The sequence below is a fragment of the Taeniopygia guttata genome, chromosome 3 (genome assembly GCF_048771995.1).
Source record: "Taeniopygia guttata chromosome 3, bTaeGut7.mat, whole genome shotgun sequence".
NCBI classification, from domain to species: Eukaryota; Metazoa; Chordata; class Aves; order Passeriformes; family Estrildidae; genus Taeniopygia; species Taeniopygia guttata.
In genome coordinates, this window is record NC_133027.1 from 72978371 (window position 1) to 72998891 (window position 20521).

The 20521-nt window shown below is 40.7% G+C and overlaps 1 protein-coding gene across 1 annotated transcript in view; it reads right to left on the minus strand.

The window, feature by feature from the left end:
* Positions 1 to 20521, minus strand: part of PGBD5 (piggyBac transposable element derived 5) — a 67568-nt gene that overhangs the window by 40143 nt on the left and 6904 nt on the right. The window contains exon 2 of the mRNA XM_030268305.4: positions 1016 to 1443. Within this exon, the coding sequence (XP_030124165.4) occupies positions 1016 to 1443 (428 nt within the window). The remainder of the gene's footprint in view (positions 1 to 1015; positions 1444 to 20521) is intronic.

The following is a 20521-nucleotide window of genomic DNA, read 5'->3' on the forward strand; positions in this document are numbered from 1 at the left end:
CACAGTATGTGCCACAGCACATCATTATAAGCATTTGCATTAGACACAGTGATCAATTTCTGAAGCCTTTATCTTCTGCCCATTGAAGTCAGCAGCCATAAGGATTAGATTTCATATCTTTGAGGGAGCTCAGTCCCAACCGTTCCATGTTTTTCACTGCCTGTTTTGTCACCTGCTATTTATTTTAGGCACACTTCAATGGATGTGTAGCATCTATGCCTTCATTAATTTTGTGAAGTGGGCAAAAATGGGATGCTTCAGAGTGGAAAGAGGAAGAAAAAGAGGACTATGGACACAACAGCCTTTCCAAATGCCTAAGTGAAATATTTATATTCTGGAAATAGAGAATTGATTGAAAAGTTGTATCAAGCAGTAACATATTTCATGCTTATTCCTTTTTCTTTCCAGATTTCTGAACACAACCAGTAGCAACAGCTTCAAAAGCAGATAATTTGTATTGAGCATAGTTTAAATAGATCATTATGAATATTAAAAGATTTTCACCTGTCCCTCTTTCCAGTCATGAGGAAGCAGCAGTGTTACTGGACCATACAGCAAGCACCTACTGCTAAGGTCAGGGACAGTCCTGACTCTCTCAAACTCCTCAAAGTCCTCTCAAACTCCTCCATCCAACTCAGCCTGCTTCCCTCCAGCCCAGCTGCACCAGCTCTGCCCTTTCTACCCTTGCACAACCTGCAACCTCCCATCCTCAGGACAGCAAAACCTACTGGTGGCCAGCCTTACTGAGAAGTGTCCAGGCTTGTTTAGATCACTAAAGCAAACAGCTCCAGCTCAGAGAGAACCACTGAAACCTGTTTGGTGCCTGCACTGACAGACACTGATGAGCACTTGCACAGAGAGTGCTGCTCTCTCTCTTGCTTCATGGAGGCACTGCAGCACAGCTGCACACTGGGAAGCCCCAGCTTTCCCCAGGCAGCTGTGCTGTGCACTTCTGTCCCCATGAGACAACCAGAGTGCACAGGTCAGACGTTCTCTCCAACAGCTTAACTCTTACCTGGGCTTGCGAAGGTCTGAAAGCAGAGTCGAAGCCATTCTGCAGAGAGTCCAGAAAAGGCTGGATTTTGTAGAGGCTATGCGTTGTCTGGCTCGAGCGGAAGGCCACAATGTGGAAGTACTTCAGAATCTTCTCAAACCTTGATTGTGTCATGATAAGTGCAATGCTCTTGTTGCTGTAGAAGCCGCTGCTCCAGATGCTGAGAACAGACTCACAGTGGTGGATGCTGGTTGATATCATGTAGCCTAAGAAGGCCTTCATTTCTGTCAAGGTGACGTCAATCCAGGTGTCGTCACTACCAAACCTCTCCTGGTATTTCTTTGCATACATATTGGTTTGGACCACCATATTCTTTAGTACATTGTCAGGGACAAAGAGCTGAAAAAAGTCCATGGCACTGGCAGTCAGCGGCATTTTTCGTGTCGGACCTAGGATAAAAGAAGGAAAGATAGGCACACTCCTGATAACCACAAGGCACGTCCAACACCAGAAATTAAAAGCATGATTAATTTTTCTTGTGTGAATGATGGCATGTACCCATTGCCTGACGGACTTCATCAGGAAACTTCCCCTTCCCCCTATATTCTCCCTCCTGTGTGATACTATACACTATGAAAAGTTCCTCCCTCTGCTCTGTGCGCTTATTACTTTACAGCATGCAGGCCTTCGCAGTGAGACAAGCAGGCATTTTATTTCTCCACTTACACAATATCTGCAACTTTTGTCCTCAGCAGCTTTGGACTCTTTCTGGATAATCTTTTATTTGTCCATATGCATGTCAAAGCAGTTCCTTCCTCCAAACAGCACAGAAGGACAATGTGAGTCCTCCAGAGACAGTGCTGCCCTCATCCCAGATGACATAATTCCTAGGCTCTATAACTTGATCCCACCTTTTCTCCTGCACCTCTAATGCATTGTCATAGTTCTGTGACTTTCATATCTGGCCCTGCTCCACACAGAGTCATATAAAGGTCTACGTGTTTTTGAGTTTTGTGCCTCTGCCACCATATGAGAGTTTTATCTTGCCCTCTGATATCCCCAAGAAAACACGTTACCAGAACAAATCACAGCTACCATGTGGCTAGTGTCACTGTCCCACATCACAGGGAATATTTTTAGCACTGTAATGCATGCAGTGGTCCTCTTCCTCCTGTAATGCAATAAGCCTTGCAGTCCCATGCTGCAATTACTCTAGCATTTCACTGATCTTGCACCTTTCTCTGCCAGTTTCAACTACTCCATAAGAGGAGGGTGATAAAAACAAAAAGGAGGCTCTAAGGGCTGGCAGCACTGTATGAGTGTTACAAGGTCAGCCAGTCAGACACCAGATTACACTAAACTGAATTAGGAACATCAAACCCACAATACCAGAGATGCAGACACCAGTATTTAGAGCCCACTCCCCTCTAATCCCTCCTGCAAACTAACCAAGCTCCATTCTAAAAGTAGTAGTTTTCATGCTTGCATCTCATGGTAGTGTTTTAGTTACCAGTTAAGGGCACGGAATATTCTATATTCTACAGAAGCAGTGAAAACCAATACCCTAAGAGGAGCAGCCTCTTCAAACCCAGCAGACAAGGGAGCACTTAAAAGCAGCTCTACACCTCTGTGAAAAAGACAATGTCATGTGTATAATCTCAAACCAAGAGCTGGATCCAAGAAATACTGCACCTTAGTCCAGTCCAGCAGCCTTCAGCCCTGGGATTGTCTGAAACACTCCTCCTAATCAAAAGAAGGCATGCAACTTCTCATTTGGAGTTCTGCCCAACAAGAGCAAGTCTTTCTTGCACTACAGGGCTGTCTGGATCTCAGCATCAGCTCTCCCAGCTGCATCAGAGCATAAGATTGACCATTCCACAACCTGGCTCTGCAATGATCCACTAGCACATTGCTCAGGTTGCATTCTCCAGTACCCTTGTATCTCAGTTCACATTCCTAGTTACAGCAACAACTACAGCTTGCAGAAATTTTCCATGAAACAGAACTACAAGGAATTACACAAATACTGTGGTTGGACTTACTCATAAGCCTTAATGTTTGGGTTCACTCTGGTGAACTCAAGCTACTAGAAAGACAGCAAAAATAGCATCAAGACTTTGAAACAGTACACCTCCAGATTGCAAAGAATACCAAAAAAACCTGGACTTATTTTTTAATAAGTGCAGTGGGGGAAAAAAAAACCCATCTATTTAAAGATCAGTTTCAAATTCTAATTTGTGAGATTGAGAAACTTCCAGTTGAAAGCACATTCCTCTATATTGTAAGACAAGAAGAAAGAGCCTCACACAAACCATGTTTTGGTAAAGACAGAAGAGAAAATTTCTGTTTAAATGATAAAATATTTTCATTATCAAGTGAAAACTACGGGGCTAGAATAGATATATTTACTTCACCTTAAGTGCTAGTGCAATATTAAAGCAGCTTAACAAATGTTTTCTTCTTTTGATCAGGAGGTTTATTTTCTGCTAGCACTGGCTTAGACTGTGCACTGGCACTGACTGTTAGAACTCACAAAGATGCTCTACGCATAATTCTGTATCTTCATTCTTCCCCATAACTTAATCAAGTTTTTATATTCTATGGTAGGTATGGCTTTTTGTTAACAACACATGGAACAGAGTGTATTCCTAGTTATATATGATACCTTGAGTAACTACTGAACTCAACTCCAGTATTCAGGCAACCTTCCAGGTAGCACACAGAGATAGTTTTTAAATAGTTAGCTAGTTTAGATAGGTTTTTTCTGGCTTCAGAAGCAGAAGGTGGGTGTAGGGGTAATGTTATAAACTTTGTCTACAGCAAACAAGAATTCATAAAACATTAAGTCTTACAAAGTGAAATATATTAATTTTAAGACTCTTGGATATGGACAATAGGTACATGCTGGACTCCAGGGAGGTAAGAGCAGTCAGAAGCACAAAAAATGTGATTTTGGTGTAATTAAATTTTCAGCAACTGCACAAATTTACCTTGAAATGTGATAATGGAAACCTGCCAGGTATACGGGATACAATAATCCTTCCTTACCCAGCAGTCCTGCTCCAGACACAGAGAACCTGCTACCTCCTCTCCTTCCTGAAATAAATATACAAGCTTTGTATCTCATTGGTCATGCAGAACCCACACAGCTCTCAAAAAGCAAGCTGAATCACTTTCTGACTCAAACATCAACATAATTGTTGATTAAATAAAATTATGAAAGCCCCTGTATAATCTCATTGTCTTAAAAAACAGCCTTTATTGGCAAAGTGAGCACAACTGATTCATAATTTACTGATATGCAATATAACAAGAGTGACATTGAATTTCAGTAGGAAAAGAAGTGAATTTTTAACATGAATTGAGTTTTGCATAGTTAATAACCAGTCTAAAATATTTAAATATGACTTTCTAAATACACAAATATATCCCATAGAGAGAGCCAACTGTCTGCATAAGGAACTTAAATAGCTAATTTGTACTTTTAAAGGATTTTTACATTTACTTAAATGGCACTTACCCAGAAAATACTGATATGAAGAGTTCAGTGTTTCATACATGCACTGTTTAGCTTTCAAAGCTTTACTCAGACAAATAAAAGAGTGGCTTTGCCCAGTTGTCCATTCTCAGAATTATTATACAATTATGACTGCAAGATTCAGATTTTTCTCTCTCCTCTGCTATAGAGTGTTTGCATGGAGAATATATTTACTTTCATAGGGTTTCTTTAAAAGCCAGTCAGGTTTCCAATACAGATTACAAAGTGCAAAAGCACCCTTGGAGTGTCTGAACATGCCGCCAGACCCAGTATTCCATGCACAGCCAGGACAGGGACAGAGCTCTACTGAGTAACCCCTGATTGGGCGGCACACACACCAGCACCAGAACTTTGGGCTTCCTCCAAGTGACCTTGCAGGATGTGGAAAAAGAAACAACTTCTGCTATGATACAACCTACACACAGAAGCTCTTCTTCCTTCTCACTCTGTCTGCCAGCAAGTACTTGCTTGTGCAATCCACAGCAACCACCTTGCAAGTCATTACTGTTATTTTGACTAGTTGGTTCCATTTTCTCTTTTGCACTCAGAAGGAATGTCTCCCACAAAGAGACATCTCCGTTTGTAAGAATAGTCTCAAAATGAATGAAAAAAACTAAGCATGAAAAGCCATTTGTGTGTCTGTACTGGCGATCCGACTATGAAGCAAAAGCTGGCAGCTTGCCTTCATAGCATGTGCATTGCAGAGCCCGTTTTGGCTAAGCTCGGCTCAGGGCAGACTGCAGCTGCCTCGCTGCCTCTGATGTCTAGCAGGAGAGCAGGCTGCACACTCAACTTCTCAGCAAACATACCCACTGCAGAACACCCAGAACCGTTTATGAAAAAGTTCAGGTGGAACTTCAGGCAGCCCCTGCATGTCATCCTACAATCTCTGGTCTTGTCTCTTGGAGGGACCCCAGTGGTCACATTCTTCCCCCTGCTTCATATCACTTTCTAGTCTTCCTCGCTGAGCAACACATTAGGAAAAAAATAAGAATCCCAAGTGAGTGCAATGCTTTTTCCTTACTTAACTGGTTTGCAGAATTAATAATTTGAAAGCATTTTTAAAAGGCTCATGTATCCTTTCCATTTTTTTCTGTCCTGAGTACCAACCTGTAATTTAGTAGCTCAGAGTTCACAGACTCAGAATAAGGGATGGACAAAAGACGCAAAGTTTCAAAATGTACTGTAACCTATCAGTGCTTATAACATAGCATAAAAATCTTAAGAAGGTCAAAAGCATTGTTATTTTGGGCCGGATAAATCATATATGTAAGGAGAAAATGCAGTGAAATAAAGTTCTTTTGCTTTGCTGTGCAAAAGACTGCTCTCATTCAAACTACAATCGAGGCCCATAATAAAATATCCCATTATTCTGACAGGCCCAGGTGTTACCCTACATATAATAACCCAAATTTCATGGTTTGTAAAAAAGCCTTTTGCAGAGCTATCACAGCTGACTTTGAAATTAATGCAACTTCATTAATAGCTTGGCAGACCCCAGTACTCCCAAATCAGAAACAGGAGGGACAGAAGTATCAGTTCACAAATTTAGAAGTCATTTTATTATCTTCTTTGAGGAAAAATCTAACCATTTATAGCCACCCATGAGAATAGCACATTAAGTGTATAATATACATACCTAAGCAAAATCAAACCAGAAACTTTTTTTTTTGGCCGTTGGGAAGTACTTTCTCTTCCAACATATGGCACAGCCTTCAAAAACCAAGGTTTAAAAAGTCAATTAATTCCTTTTTCCTAAGTCCAAGCAATTAAGAGACTGTTTTATATTCCTGACAAGTTACCTTTGCAAAAGTGCACAACATGATTTTTGAGTCTTATTTAGAGAACATAAAAAGATGCTGACAGAAGCCTTTCGTCAGAAAATACTCATCCATCAAAAAAATCATGACGTCTTTATGGAAGTTGTCAATTAATGAAATATGACAGACAGTTAAAACAATTTCTCATCTTTTTCAATGTGTAGGGAGCATTATAAAGAGCTAAAAAATGCAAGAAAACAAAAAAAAAAAAGGTGTTTTAGTATTTCCCGAGTTAATATTTTTCAGAATTTCTGTTCGCACTAAGTTTCCTCATGTAACCTTTAGAAGCACTGGAGATTATCTGGCTTGCCAGAACATCAGTCTTCATATCAGCTCTATTCTTAATGGCCTGGAAATGTACATCAGACCATCCTCAAACCATAGCTGGTTTGACAGCATTACGACAAGCCTGTCAAGACAGCTTGAAGTAAGTTCACTTAATTATTTTCTAAGTTTTATTCCAGTTTATTTCAGAGACTGCTGTCCTGTAGGAACTGGCCAACAAGTATCCAGGTTTTTAGGATATTATGCTGCATGCTTTTGTTCACCTTCATTACCAAAAGCTACCAAAGCTTCAGTAGCAGGCCTTCTTTGCTAAGTCAAAGGCATTATCCTAATTTATACCAGCTGTGATTCTGACCAGTATTTTGGGCGAGATGTCTGCATCTGTTATTTTCATAGAAAAATCTTAGCTTCCTTTAGGGACTGCCTTGCACAAGAATTCAATATAAATTTTGAAAACATGATCCATACTGTGGAATTGCTTAGAGATGAGAGCCAACTTAGGAGGAGGCAATTTAAAAAGTCAACAACTCCCAGGCAGGCACTCTTGGCTTAGAAAGAAGAAACTGGACATAGTCCTTCCAAAGATGGTACTTTTTGTAGACTATAAGGGCTCACTCTCAGTAGCCCATGCTTCTGGCTAAGTTTTTACAAGGTCACCTTTACAGAAACTTACTTTGCACCTTGCATGGGCTCTCAGTAGCCACACTTCTGCTCTACATTTAGTTTCAGTAAGTCTATTCCAAGCTATTTAGTAAAGTGTGATTTGCCTGCACTCTTCCAACCTTATAAATAAGCCTTTGACAATGCCTCCATGTCTGCACATAATAACCGTAGTCAAAAAATTGTTCCAAACAGCTTCTCTGAAAGGCCGCTTTCCCTTCCCTCCCTGGCATTAAAAAGGATTGTTTTCTTCACAGCGTCAGCAATAAAGGGATCCACAGACTGCAGTCTGACTTTTATCCATAGAGAGCATTAAGAGCTGTGTCTAGAAGCAATCCAAGGACAAATGAAAGTGGACTGAAAACCAGAACAGAGGTGCTCCATGTTGACTCTGGTCCTATGACTCCCTGGCTTCCCCAGCAAGCAGCACTGAGTTAGTGATAAATTAAATATAGAACTTATTTAGAAAAACAAACAGTAAAATTAATGAAGTATTTACCAAACTAAGGAACTTCCTTCAATTCAGCTTGTTTCCATGCTGTGTACTGAATCCAGACTGTCATTCAGCTTTTTAAAGCATCATAGCAAAACCTTTGAGCATCAAGTGTAGTAGGCCAACCTGGCATAGGTCAGGGATGAGTAATACACTGTTCAACCAAGCACAAGACAGTCTCCTCCCCTGATGAGATAGTGACCTTCCAAAGCCTGGGGTGATAATGAAGACACCCTGCCCACTCCTCCTTCATACTGCCATGTGCTGGCAGCTTAGCCTGCAAGAGGTGAAGAACTTCAATGGGGCATCGAGACTGGGATACCGAGGGTAAATAATTTTGGCCATCACTCAGTAGATTACCTTGTGTGATAAAACACTGTAGAAGAACGACTAAATTTTGAGACATTTTCAAGAGACCAAGTAGGCAGGTCTTACACCCTTTCTCATTGATCAAATCTATGTTGTGCCACCAACAGCACTTGTCCGAGAATGAGAACATGCCAGACATGTTGTGGCAGTCTTCCATGGAAGTGGCATGGCAAAAAACTGTTTCATTAAGAGAGTATTTCTTTGTGTCTACCATAATGTTTTAAAGCTACAAAGCTTTCAAGCTGTGACAATTACAAAGAATAAACAGCCCACTGCAGCTGATGTTGACACCTTTAATTATATACTTAATTTCTGTGGTGAGATCTTGCAATCAACCAATCGCCATTTTCCCAATATCCAACAAAACCTCCCAAAACACTGGTACGAAATCTTAGGGTTAAAATAATTTCCAAAAGCCAAAGACCCTAAAGAAGCAGAGTCAATGTTGAAGTAGTACTGTATTGTGTCAGTTTACATAATTCTTTGCACATTACTTGGCTGTGGGACTGCATATGCTCCTCCTCAGGGGAATTCCTGCTCCAGCAGCTTCCACAGCTGATAGTCCACTGCACTCTTTTGCCACTGTAGTTTTCTATTAATGTTTTACTGCACTGCTCCTGGCAGCCCAGCTGACACTGGGCACATCTAGCAGATTAGAGATGACCATCAGTGTGCTGACTTCATACACCACCTGTAATACAGCTTTTAGAAGATCACATAGCAGCTACACATCTGTCTGTGGGCACAGCTGTGCACATTTATGAAACAACTATACAAAGCAGCATGGATAGTTTTATGTTAGCACAACTCCCATTACCAGCAGGGTGACCTTGATAGCTAAATCCCAGAAGACTGCTTTGGGATGGTTCCATGGGGGAACTCCTCTACCGCACTGGTAACTCTTGCAGGTGCAATCCCACCATCTCATCTTTCTTTCCCAGGTTCCTGGTCTGTTCTAGTACACACTGGTCACAAATACCATTACTCCCATGCAACTTGCTCCTTTCCAGAAATTTAAAATAAAAATCCATCTTAAACATCAGCAATATTTGATGTGAGGACGCTGCCTTGAAAGGTAGGCCTTTTGTGTTTGAAGGAGGGAAAACAGCCTGATATGTTTTCCAAGCAAATCATCAGAATATTTAATTTATCTTTTGTAAATAAAAGTCAATAAGTCCATATAAATGACCCAGCTAAGGAGATGCTGAAAGCCTTCACATCAACTCCTGCCTTTTACATACATATGCCATTGAAAAATGAACCTCCAGTTTTTGACTAAGTCTCACAAAGAAATGGCTTTCTGTTTTGTTCAACAATTACTTATTTATGAAAAATGAAAAAAAAAAAAAGAATACAGCAACCAGAAATCTAGACAGTTTAGTAAAGTATTGGAGACAACCTTATAATGCACAAACATTATTTTCAGTACAGAACCTCCTAATAATTCATCTCCATCTCACATAAGCTAAGGTACAGTACTGGACTCTGCAATTGCTTCCCAGCAGCAACAGGCTCTTCCTGGAGAAGAAAGGGAGTATTTGTTAGAGTAAGCATATAGTCCCCAAAGTATTCAATGCTGCTTCTCACAAACCGATGTGAGCACCTACTGCAGCACCCACTTGGGAGAGGGTGATCAGCAGGATGATGCTGCAGGTCTGCTAGAAGAGCTCAAAATCTGGAATCTGCCAAGGAGGCTCGTGACAGGAGTATGGGGATAATATTCAGGCTTTTTCAAACCTGTTTCTTTTAGGTTGTACAAGCCTCCCTTGGATTTTACTGCTCTCCATAGGAAAGTGTGCACTTGCATTTCTAGGTGAGTTTCATCAACTACCCAGTAAGAAAAGCCTTCCCTGCTGTCATCACCCCAGATTAAGAGGCAAAGGTGCTCTCATCACTCCATATTGCATCTGCACCTACACCTACTTTTAAATTTGCAATTCCCTTGCTTTATATTCTCCATGTTCCTCCCCAGCACCCTCAAAAATATTGGGACAAGCCACATATTCTTTGCTGGTGCATTAGGCTTAGAGGCAGATGAAACTCTTAATATTTTCTTAGGACACCTAAGATGCAAAGTGGAGGTCATGTATCTGCAATCCTTGCTAGGGTCAGGACTCCTTTATAGGCTCTGCCTGCCCTGAGAAGTGACCAGTGCTGCGTGCTGTCTCAACATCTCAACTCAAAATAAGCAAGCAGCTGGAAAGTTCAGTAGATTACTTCTATATACCATACATCAACATGCCTAATCCTCTTACCACATGCAGCATACATGACACATTCCACAGCACTCCAAGTGCTTAGGCTTCCTAGTAACGCTTATAAATCCACAACTTGCCAGTTTTAGGAAGTCAGTGCACTTCTTCAGCAATTAAGAGTAAAAAAAAAAAAAAGGCAGTCCCCTGTGGAAAAGATGGGATTTATAACTTGTACTGCCTGTGTTAACTTCAGGGTGACACAAATGCGTTTACAAGCCACTGTACCCCCGGAAAGGTTTTCGGAGAGCTGCATCTGCAGAGAGCAAGTCAGAAACACAACTCAGGGCTAAACAGCACATAGAGTCAGAGTGGGATCCTCAGTGGCACAGCACTGCTCACTCTCAGCAGCAGCCCCTCAGCAACACAGCACCACTCCCACAACCTCAGCCCAGCTACTGCATGCAGCCTGCAGAGCTGCTCAGCTCCCAGCGGCTCCCACTGCAGCCCATGCCATGCTGCACGGCTGGTGGACACAAGTGCAGCAGGAATCAGGCCACAGAACTAGGTTTGCAAAAGAAAGCACTGTGTACTTTCCTCCACAGCCTTTCAGGGAAGATGCTTTGTTGCTCTGGAGCCAAAGTCCACCTCTTCAAACACAGGCTTAGCGTGCTGTATTCTGAGACCGGGCAGGGAAAAGACTGGAGGTCACCAGACAGGCATTGCTTCCTAATAGCCTTCCAGAGCACCAGATCACAGCTAACTTACAGGTCAGCTTGTCCACGCTTCTTCATATGAACCAATAAAAGCTGAAAGGTCTCATAAAAATTAATCACTGTAAGAACATAGTTTTGGTTGTAGAAGGAGAAAGTAGCTTGTATTTCTCATCTCGGACCTAGCAGCAAGAAAGATTTCATACAGCAGAGATTTTCAAAGACCTTCATGTGGTGTTCACATTAAAAAAAAAAAAAAAAAAAAAGGGAGCCTCCCACTTCCTAAGCTTTCTGGACCTAGCTGCTATAGTTGGTTTTATATTATAGACAGATTTGTTCCTTTACATGGCCCTTCCAGTTCCTCAGCCATTTGTTACTATATTCACAAAGCTCTCATTTAAACAACATTTCTTTCCATTAATTCTTTATGTTGACTGCCTCATGAAATTAAGTAAGAGATCTACTGTGAAACTCCATCAGCTTCTTCCATCACCTTTGATACAACTCCTTTCCTGCTCACTATGAATGGCCCTGAATAGGTAGCATTTTACCTTCCACATCAAGATTTTTTTACGTGCTTCCCTTAAGGCCTAGATTCTATAACCCTCATTGATGTTTTTAGTAGGGGGTAAAAAAAGTCTTCAGATTATTAGTAGCAAAACCAGGCCTGGAGTTTTTATACCCCTGTCTGAGAAAACTCCAAGCCTACTAAGCAAGCTAGAATGTTGTTTATTTGGGGAGAAGAGAGAAGACAGAGAAAGCAGGTGAACATATGGCTTTTCATCACAGCTACATCTGGGTCTGGTAGCATCCCTGGCAGAAGGATTCAAACCACTTCACAGAAATTCTCTTTCTGGGCCTGAACTGAAGCAGTTTGGCAGAGCTGGACACAAATTACCACAGTCCTCCTTGCCAAAATCCAGGTACCATCTGCTTGGTCATACATGAACCTTTATCTAGATCCTTTCATAGGCATTAGCACAGTGCTTTCCAACATGGGGTGCTGCACAAGACAATCTACTGGGCTGCAGGAAGAAAACATTTTTCTCTGTTGTTAACAAATAAAAAATATAAAAAATTAAACAGCGTTAATTTAATTTTTAGCTCATCCTGATTTAAATTCTGGTGTTGTGTATGCTTTATAATGTACATAGTATATTAGCACAGTAGTGCAGGTACATAATCTAGAAATAAATATACATAGATTGGGGTATCTGTTAAAAAAACTTCCACTGATAGGGGTGAATGATCAAAATTATTGGGGAACACTGCCCTAGAGGTCTCCATTAACTGCATTTAGGACTAAAGCAGCCTAGCAGATACAGTTCACCCTCTTTTTAGCAGAGAGCTGAATGTGTGCTCACATCCTATAAGCTTCAGCTGATCTACTTGTAGGTTTTATACCAATATAAAAAGGAGTAATTCCCCTTTGTCCTTTGAGAAAACCGTCTTCTTGTAAGAACAGGGGAGTGGTGGTATCAGTCAGAGGTCCTTCTGCATTGGTATAACACTTCTCATGTACTCAAGAAATATGTATCATTCAAGTCATATGTCACATATCACTAAGGTAGTACCACCTATGCATATACTTATATGCACATCTGGATTCAAAGAATAATGCACTACATTTACATCCCTTGACACTCCCCTTTGAATTTTAATTTGTGTCACTTGCAAATCAAAAGGATGTGTAAGAACCTTGTGGTTTTCTCTAGCAGAAATAGGTTTCCAGAGCAGACACTCATCTTGCAGTCAGCCATGCAAATTATTAATCCTAAAAGCAAGATTGAGGCTGCGATATGTGTCATGGCAGGAAAAAAAGGGAATGTCTTCTACTATGAAAATCTTTTGTAGTCCTGCAGCCACTTTGTCCTCCCTCCTGGGCCTTATGACCACCACAGATTTTGCTCACTCTTTGCAAACCTTAGCAAGCAAATTGGAACTCATGTTCTTCAGGAAGCATGGATTTTTCCTTTTGATCAAGGGATTTAATTTTAGTTCCTACCACTCAGATCTGATACCAAACTTTCTGCTGTTGTGACAATATGAAGCAAACAGGTAGTACTTTCAATAAAACACAGAAATAACTGCAAAAGAATGAATATTGGCAACTGTAGCATGGAGTCCTTGAAGACACAGCAAAAGAGGTGCTTAAAACTCTGCTTAGAAAAGCCTTTTTACATGAGTTTAAAAATTTGCTTACATTCTCCTCCCTCTTCTAAATTACAAACAAGGTAGCTAACAATGACTCTCTACAGCAGTAGTCAAAGAAAGCAAAACTTAGAATAAATCTTTGTCTCCTTTCTTTAGGAAGCATTCAAGATCCACCAATATTTAGAACACTGAGTTCAGCTAGCCTCAGAGGAAAACAGCTACACCAGAACTGCTTATAAACTGTAACATTTTTGCTTTCTTTATAGAAACTATCACTTGATTTTGGTCACATCCTCCTGCCTCTAGAACCAATGTCGGGCAAATAAGGGACTACAGGGTACACATCACAAAGTGAGTGAAGAACTAGACACAGGAGACACAATCCCCACTCCTGCCAATACAGGTAATCGAGAAGGGAGAATATTCCTTAAATGCTTGCTATGAAGAATTGGGCCCATTATTCGGGGCATTAGCCTCTAAAACTGCACTGGTCTCTTCTGTTAGGCAGCAAGAGTACAGATGCATTCACAAATCAGACACAATAAAATGCTAGCTCAAAACTCCATGCAGGGGCAGCTGACACTCCTGAAGTACAACCTTCACTCAAAAAGAAGGCTGAATAATCATGGATAACCAAACCCATGTGAACTATGAGATCTGAACTGAATAATCATGGGATAACTAAACCCATATGAACTATCAGATCTGAACTCAGATTTTGTTGAGCTGCATATTGCATTCCTGACAGCTTTTTAATGCTATGTTAGATGCTGTGATGGGTGTGACAGTTCACATATTGTATCATCCACAAAAGCAAATCTGGAGCATCAGCTGTAGCAAGTTGGGTGAGCAATGTGGTCAAGAGCACCTGGCCATAATTTTGTTATGTCAGAAGTACCAGCTATTATCTTTATGCAACACTATGAAGCAAGAACAGGCAGAATCTGGTTTCACATGACCTCACATCTCAACATCAACCTGCTTTTTCATCACAGGAGATGCTGTTGGAGCCTACAGGCTCTTCTCACTACAAATGTGCTGACTAATAAAGATTGAACTTAAGTGAGCCATCTTTCAGCAAGGGCAATTGAAAAGGCTGTCACCCCATCAGCTATCTTCCCGTAAGTTAGGTAGGAACTCAATATCTGGAAGATATTTCACTTTACCTTCTCGTCCCAAAAGAATGCACATGGGGCAGAGCAAAATTACACAAAGCCTGGCTTACTAAGAAGCAAAATCTGACTAACTCCTGCCCCTAACTACCTGCAATTTTAACAAGAACAGTGGAGACATAGTATCCAGCAGAGCCCAGAGAATAAAAAAAAAAGGAAGTTTCATAATGACTAAGAACAAGATGTTAAAATGGGAAGTATTGTAGAATCTATGTTAAGATATAAGAGAAACATTCATTTTTATGACAGGAGATTTTAGAAAGCAAAATACCATTAGAGAAACTAAATGCTTCAGCACAGAAGAGCAGGTTAGAAAGAGGTTATAGTACAGATTAAAAGGATTCAGTAGAAACTGAAAGCTTAAAAGTAAAGTTTTGAGCAGCTTTTGTTAGACATATTTCTTGCTCCTTTTCTGATTAAAGTATTGTGCTGAAGGATTCTCCCTTTAGCCATCCATTTCAGCTTAAAAAAAAGAACCCCCTCACCCTTTTATCTTAGGAAGAAAGCTGACGTTAGAGCAATTGACAGTGCACTGCTCAATGTCAACCTGCTCCAGGGCAGTACTCAGACCCCTTCTGAGTCAACCTTTCAGCAAAAGACCTGAAGAAAACGCACAGTTTTTATTTTAACATCTCACTCACTCTCCTGCAATACATGTCCATAAAATGGTATCAAACATTTCTGCTTCATCATACGATACAAGTGGCTGCTTTTTGAAAAAAACTAATGCTCACCTAGTTTCTTTTCATTGATTCAGGGAGAGATAACTAGCAGCCAAAAAAAAAAAAAAAAAAAAAAAAGTTAAAAACTAGTATAATCTCAACAACAGCATCGCATTAACAGCATCAAGTCCATTTCATATTTCTAGAACCATTTCATATTCAATACCCACTTTGACAGCACCAACTCAAAAATACCCATAGCTTACTATTTTATGCCCACCATCTGTCCCCATAAAGCAGTTAGGTGCCTGCACTACTATTTGCACTCAACACAGTTAAATGCATTTTGAATTTACCTGAGTCTAGTGGGATTACAGGTTTTGGTACTGCTGGCTGAACTCACACCCCTCTTAACCAGAAATAGCCATGCCTTGTACAGAAAGATCCAAAATTCTCTTCAATAAAATAAAGGGAGATGAAGGGGAAGAAGGAGAAAGTGAAGATAGCAATTTTCATGACAGAGATTCATGATAACCCAGTCATGCTTGATCTGTTAGGGCAAGGATTTTGGCTTCATTCTCAAGGCAACTAATGAGGTTCATAACAGAGTAAGTTTCAAGAGTCTGAGGACAGGACACCAGAAGCTGAAATACCTGCAACAAAGACAGAAAAAATTTTGAATCTTTCAGTTTAGTATATATTTTTGTTTCTAATCCTCAAATACGAGGAGTCCCATAAGAAGAACCTAAGTGAATCCAAGTTCAAGGTAACATGTTAAGCTGGGAAAACAAAGACCTCCTAAAAGAAATAAGAGCCTTGGTGACTTTTACTTGTTACTCTGATCCCCAATACTTTAAACACTGAATAGATTTTAAGGAAAGACTAATGAAAGACATGAAGACAAATGCAGACATTTGTATCATAGACAGGCCACATAAAAACCATTTTTAGTGCATCAGCTTCTAAGATATTACTTACAGGAAAGTTGAATTTATCTGTTCTGTTTCTAGCTAGATACTTGTGAATTGGCAGCAGCACAGATGAGTAAGAGTATTAGTGTGTCCTCCTTACCCAGATTCTTGACTGAGAAAGAAGTTGTCTGGATGAAGGGAGGCGATTTTGGGAAAGGCATTATTTCATTTTTTTAACCAGGACATGGAATTAGAACCAATTTTATGCCCAAAACACTATCAGAAAATACTGGGCTGATCATCCTACTAGATAGTACCTGAATTTATTGGCCAAAATAAATCTTAAAAACCCATGAAGAAATTTTCTTCTCTAATTATCTGTTGAAATCAGACACAATCTCTTATTCTGCAGAAAAAATGATACACAACTGACTTCTATAACAGTCACTTTTTGGATAACACAAAGCAGTTTATTGGTTATCTTTAGTGGAGATAGTGACATACTAATACCTTTGAACAAGGAACTGTAAGACCTTACTTGGACACCTGTGCAATTTGTCAACAAAGAGTTGATCCTACACAGGAAAAGGCAGAGAATCACTGCTAGAAGTAGGGGTGTATTCTTGCAATGCTGTGAAGAAATATGATGCTTTCTTATTTTTAGCCTTGGGAGGAAAAAAAAATGAAGAAAAAAGAGAAAAAGAAATAGCTAGAGGAAAAAAAAAAAAACTAAAACAAACAAACAAAAAAAACCCCAAGAAAGCTAAACAGCAAATCTCTTTAAATATACTTGAGGTACATATCAGAAAAAAAGAAGATCAAAGTGCCATTGAAGATGAAACAATTTTGCAATGCTCACAAAGAAGTGAAGGAACAACCATCTGATGCCCAGTTCATGAACAGAAAAAACCATGGAGTAGACATTCTGTTGTTCTTTCTTGCCAGGACACTTGTTACACTTGTTACATCATCAATTATTGCAGGTGCCTGCACCACACTTAGCTGAGCCTCTTCCAGACCTGAACTTGTCTTCTTCCATGTATCTGTCCTTATGGTCTACATAGAGGTCTGGTTTGGGATTCAGTTGCAAGGAAGTTCTTTATACCTCAAGAATTGTCATGAACAGAGGCAACTACAAACTCAGGCACCACAGGGTGATACACTGCCTCCAGAGTGCAGCACTGCTAATCTTATAAGTCTTTGGGTAGTGTCACAGCAGACATCCCTAACAAAAGCAGATTAGTGCTTTGAACATAAAGAAGTCTCAATGTAAGTCATGCGAGTAGAGATACAAGATTCATGGACACACAGCTCATTACCATAGAAGTGAGTGCAGAAACAACACTAAGTAACCCTCAAGTCTGCTTGGGCCACTTTCTGGGACAGGGAAGGAGGGAGTTTCACCTTAACAGATCAGGCAGCCTTCTGCAACCACACAGCTCTTCCCCACAAGCTGCACAGCCTTCTCCCCACTCCAAAAGTTAACATGGAAGATGCAAGCAGCAAGTCCTTTGCATAACACTCCAACATTTAACTTGACACTAAGCAGCTTGCTAGTTTGTCCTAGCCAACCTAAAACATAGGAAGAGTGCTGGAAGGGACCTTAGGAAGTTCTTTAGTCCAAGGCCTCTATCTCCATTCAGCACACATACTGAGTGTCAGTCTGTTATACCATACAACAGGTTAATGACACTTGTTCTTAGGTTTTCAGTGATGTACTTGTCTTCTGCACCACTGCACTGTCTGAGAGTTTCTATCATGTCTTATTCAATTATCCATCAATTTATACCCATTAGTCCTCATATTTAGTTTTCAGAGCAGGTAAGGCAGATAATTCCCTTTCCTATAATAGCTCTTTTACTTACCCATATGGCCCTTTGGCTTAAAACCAGAATACTAAAAGGTGGCCCAGTTAGTAGATTTTCTGCTTCTGTCCTTTCTCTTCATATTTAACTACATGCTTCTCACCTGGGCTGGCAACCCAGACTCTCTCTCTTAAGTGGCAAAACAGTCTCATTTCAAGTCTTGTACACTCCATTTCAATGTTTGTCTTTTCACAACAGCATGACATTGAGTCACATTTGTCTGGTGCTCAGCTTCAACCACCAGTTCCTTTTCTACCTAGACAGTTCTTCCCCTCCATTTTCCACTTCTGCTGTTAGTGCTGCCTTCACACTAAGCATTCCCCTCTTGCACCATGCCATTGTGTTTCCTGCACCAGACTATTTCAGACTATCAACAACCTTGGAAATTCTCAGCTTGCTCTTCAGTGTACATGGAATCACTCCCAACTTCATGTTGTCTGAAGGTTTAATAAACAAATTCAAGAAGTCCAGCTCCTTTTGGGAATGTGCTTTCAGGTTCCTATTAATTAAAAATAAAAAGTAAAATTAAGTTAAATTAAATAAAGTAAAAATGTCCCATCCGAATATTTAAGCTTTTGACAGATCTTTATGTCACACAGTTTTGGAGATGCTAGGTCACACCTATCCAATTCAAATAGAGACAAACAGGCATTTTCAGTAATAACAATTTTAGTGAAAATACCTGATGGGGATTAGATGGTATTTATCCAATCAGATATTTCTTCATCTGCCTGCTTTTTGCCACTATTTTAATGTCTGTAAGGTTTGTTACAACAGATGCAGTGTAATGCAAAGTACAACGTGAAACTCAGAGCCAGCACTGCAGAGATGGTACCCACCCCAATATTTTGCTTCCAGTTCACTGCAAAAAAAGTTTCAGGGAACACAGTGGCCATGGGGGGCTTCCACAAGGATCAGCTGATTCTTAGCTTTCCACAACTGCTCCACGCACCAAAAACCCTGCAGGTTTGTTTCATACACGAGACAAAAACACTGAAGGTAATCTAAACCAAAACGACTTGCAGGGCACCCATGCAAAAAAGGTAATGGCAAGACAGCACTATCTCCCAGCCACTCTGTGACTCCCAGTGCCTCTCCACTGTGGCAGCAGCCAGGCTCTCCATGGCTGACAGGAGGGCTGGCTACCAACGGCCTGTAGGGACAGGGTACGGACAATCCACAGCCACTGGGAAGTGAGCTGGAAGAATGGCTCAACTGAGACTGACAAATTCCTTCCCAATGCTTATTTTGTGGAAGAACCATTACAGAAAGTCATGGCTTTTGCCAAGGAGCTCGTTTCAAGGAGCTGCTGCCAGTGCCCCAGGGTCACTAGCATGCCTGACTGGCCTTGCCTGGCCCTCCTGGCCCAGTGCTCCATGACACCTCCCCAGGGCCATCAGCCTCCACCCCAGCTACGCCAGGCTCCAGCTCGGCACAGCCCTGCCCTGCCGTGGGCCCACATCCTGAGCCAGCCTCACCTAGCTACAGATCCCTCAAATACAGTCCAAATCTCAGAGCTTAACTTATTTTAATCTCACAGTCAGTGACAAGAGGGAACTAATGTAGATCTCCAATTATAAACCTTCAAAGATTGTATTTTTCTTCATCTCAAAACAACCACTAACTACATAAAAGGACAAGTTTGTGGGTAAGGAATAACTACAATTGGCAAAAAATGAGAAAGACTTCAGTTTAAAGAGGTCTTCTCATCTAGTGGTCCTTTTCAAAAACAGAATCCAGAAGGCTAAAAGCCCTTTGAAAGGCTAAATTAAAATTTATATCCACATAGGTATTTATATCCATAATTCAACACATCCAGCAATCCAGATGTAAGAGCATCCTACATTTTTCAAAATCATCCTGGGAATCCCTTGCCCCAAACGAAAAGTGGTTAATTTTCAGTTGGCTGCTGCAGCACAAGGTTTATGAACCGCCACCCTGCCCTCTGGAGAGGGCTGACCACCTCTTCCCCAGGGAAGAGGTGGAGTCACCATCCTGTGAAACACCTATGAATATGGCACTTGAGAATGTGGTTTAGTCGTGAACATTGTGGTGGTGCTGGGTTGACAGTTGGAATTCATGATCTTAAAGGTCTTTTCCAACCTTAATGATTCTGTGAATCTGAATGTGTAAGTTTCAATATATGTAGCCTCTTCCAGGGCATGTAATTTTCCTGGACATGAACTGACAAGATTACCATTGTCCAAGCCCTCTGTCAATAGGGTGCAGACAGCAGCGGACAGCACCATGACATCAATGGGAAGAGTCACAAGCCCACAGCTACATGCTGTCCCCTAGCACTGTACACCTACAGGTGCTCCCTACTCAGAAGTTAACTACCATCTACCTTTCCAAAAAATGCAGAGATGGCTAGATGCACTGGATAATCAGATTTTCCACAACAGCGAATTTTGTAAGTAACTTTAAAAAAGAAAAATATTCTCATTTTTTTGCTTGAATTTACTTTCATACACACCCCACCTCTCTGCCATATGTAATCAGAAATGAATCACAGTTATTACAGCAGTTGTTTTAAATCTTTTTCTGCTTTTTCTTCACTAGAAATAACACCTTCATTTGTGCCCACTGATGCAGTATCTTTTATGTCCATCCAATAATCTTCCTGTCCAACACACAGCTAATTGCCCCCATCCATAGAGACACATAAAAAGTATTCTTCTTCTGTGTATCCC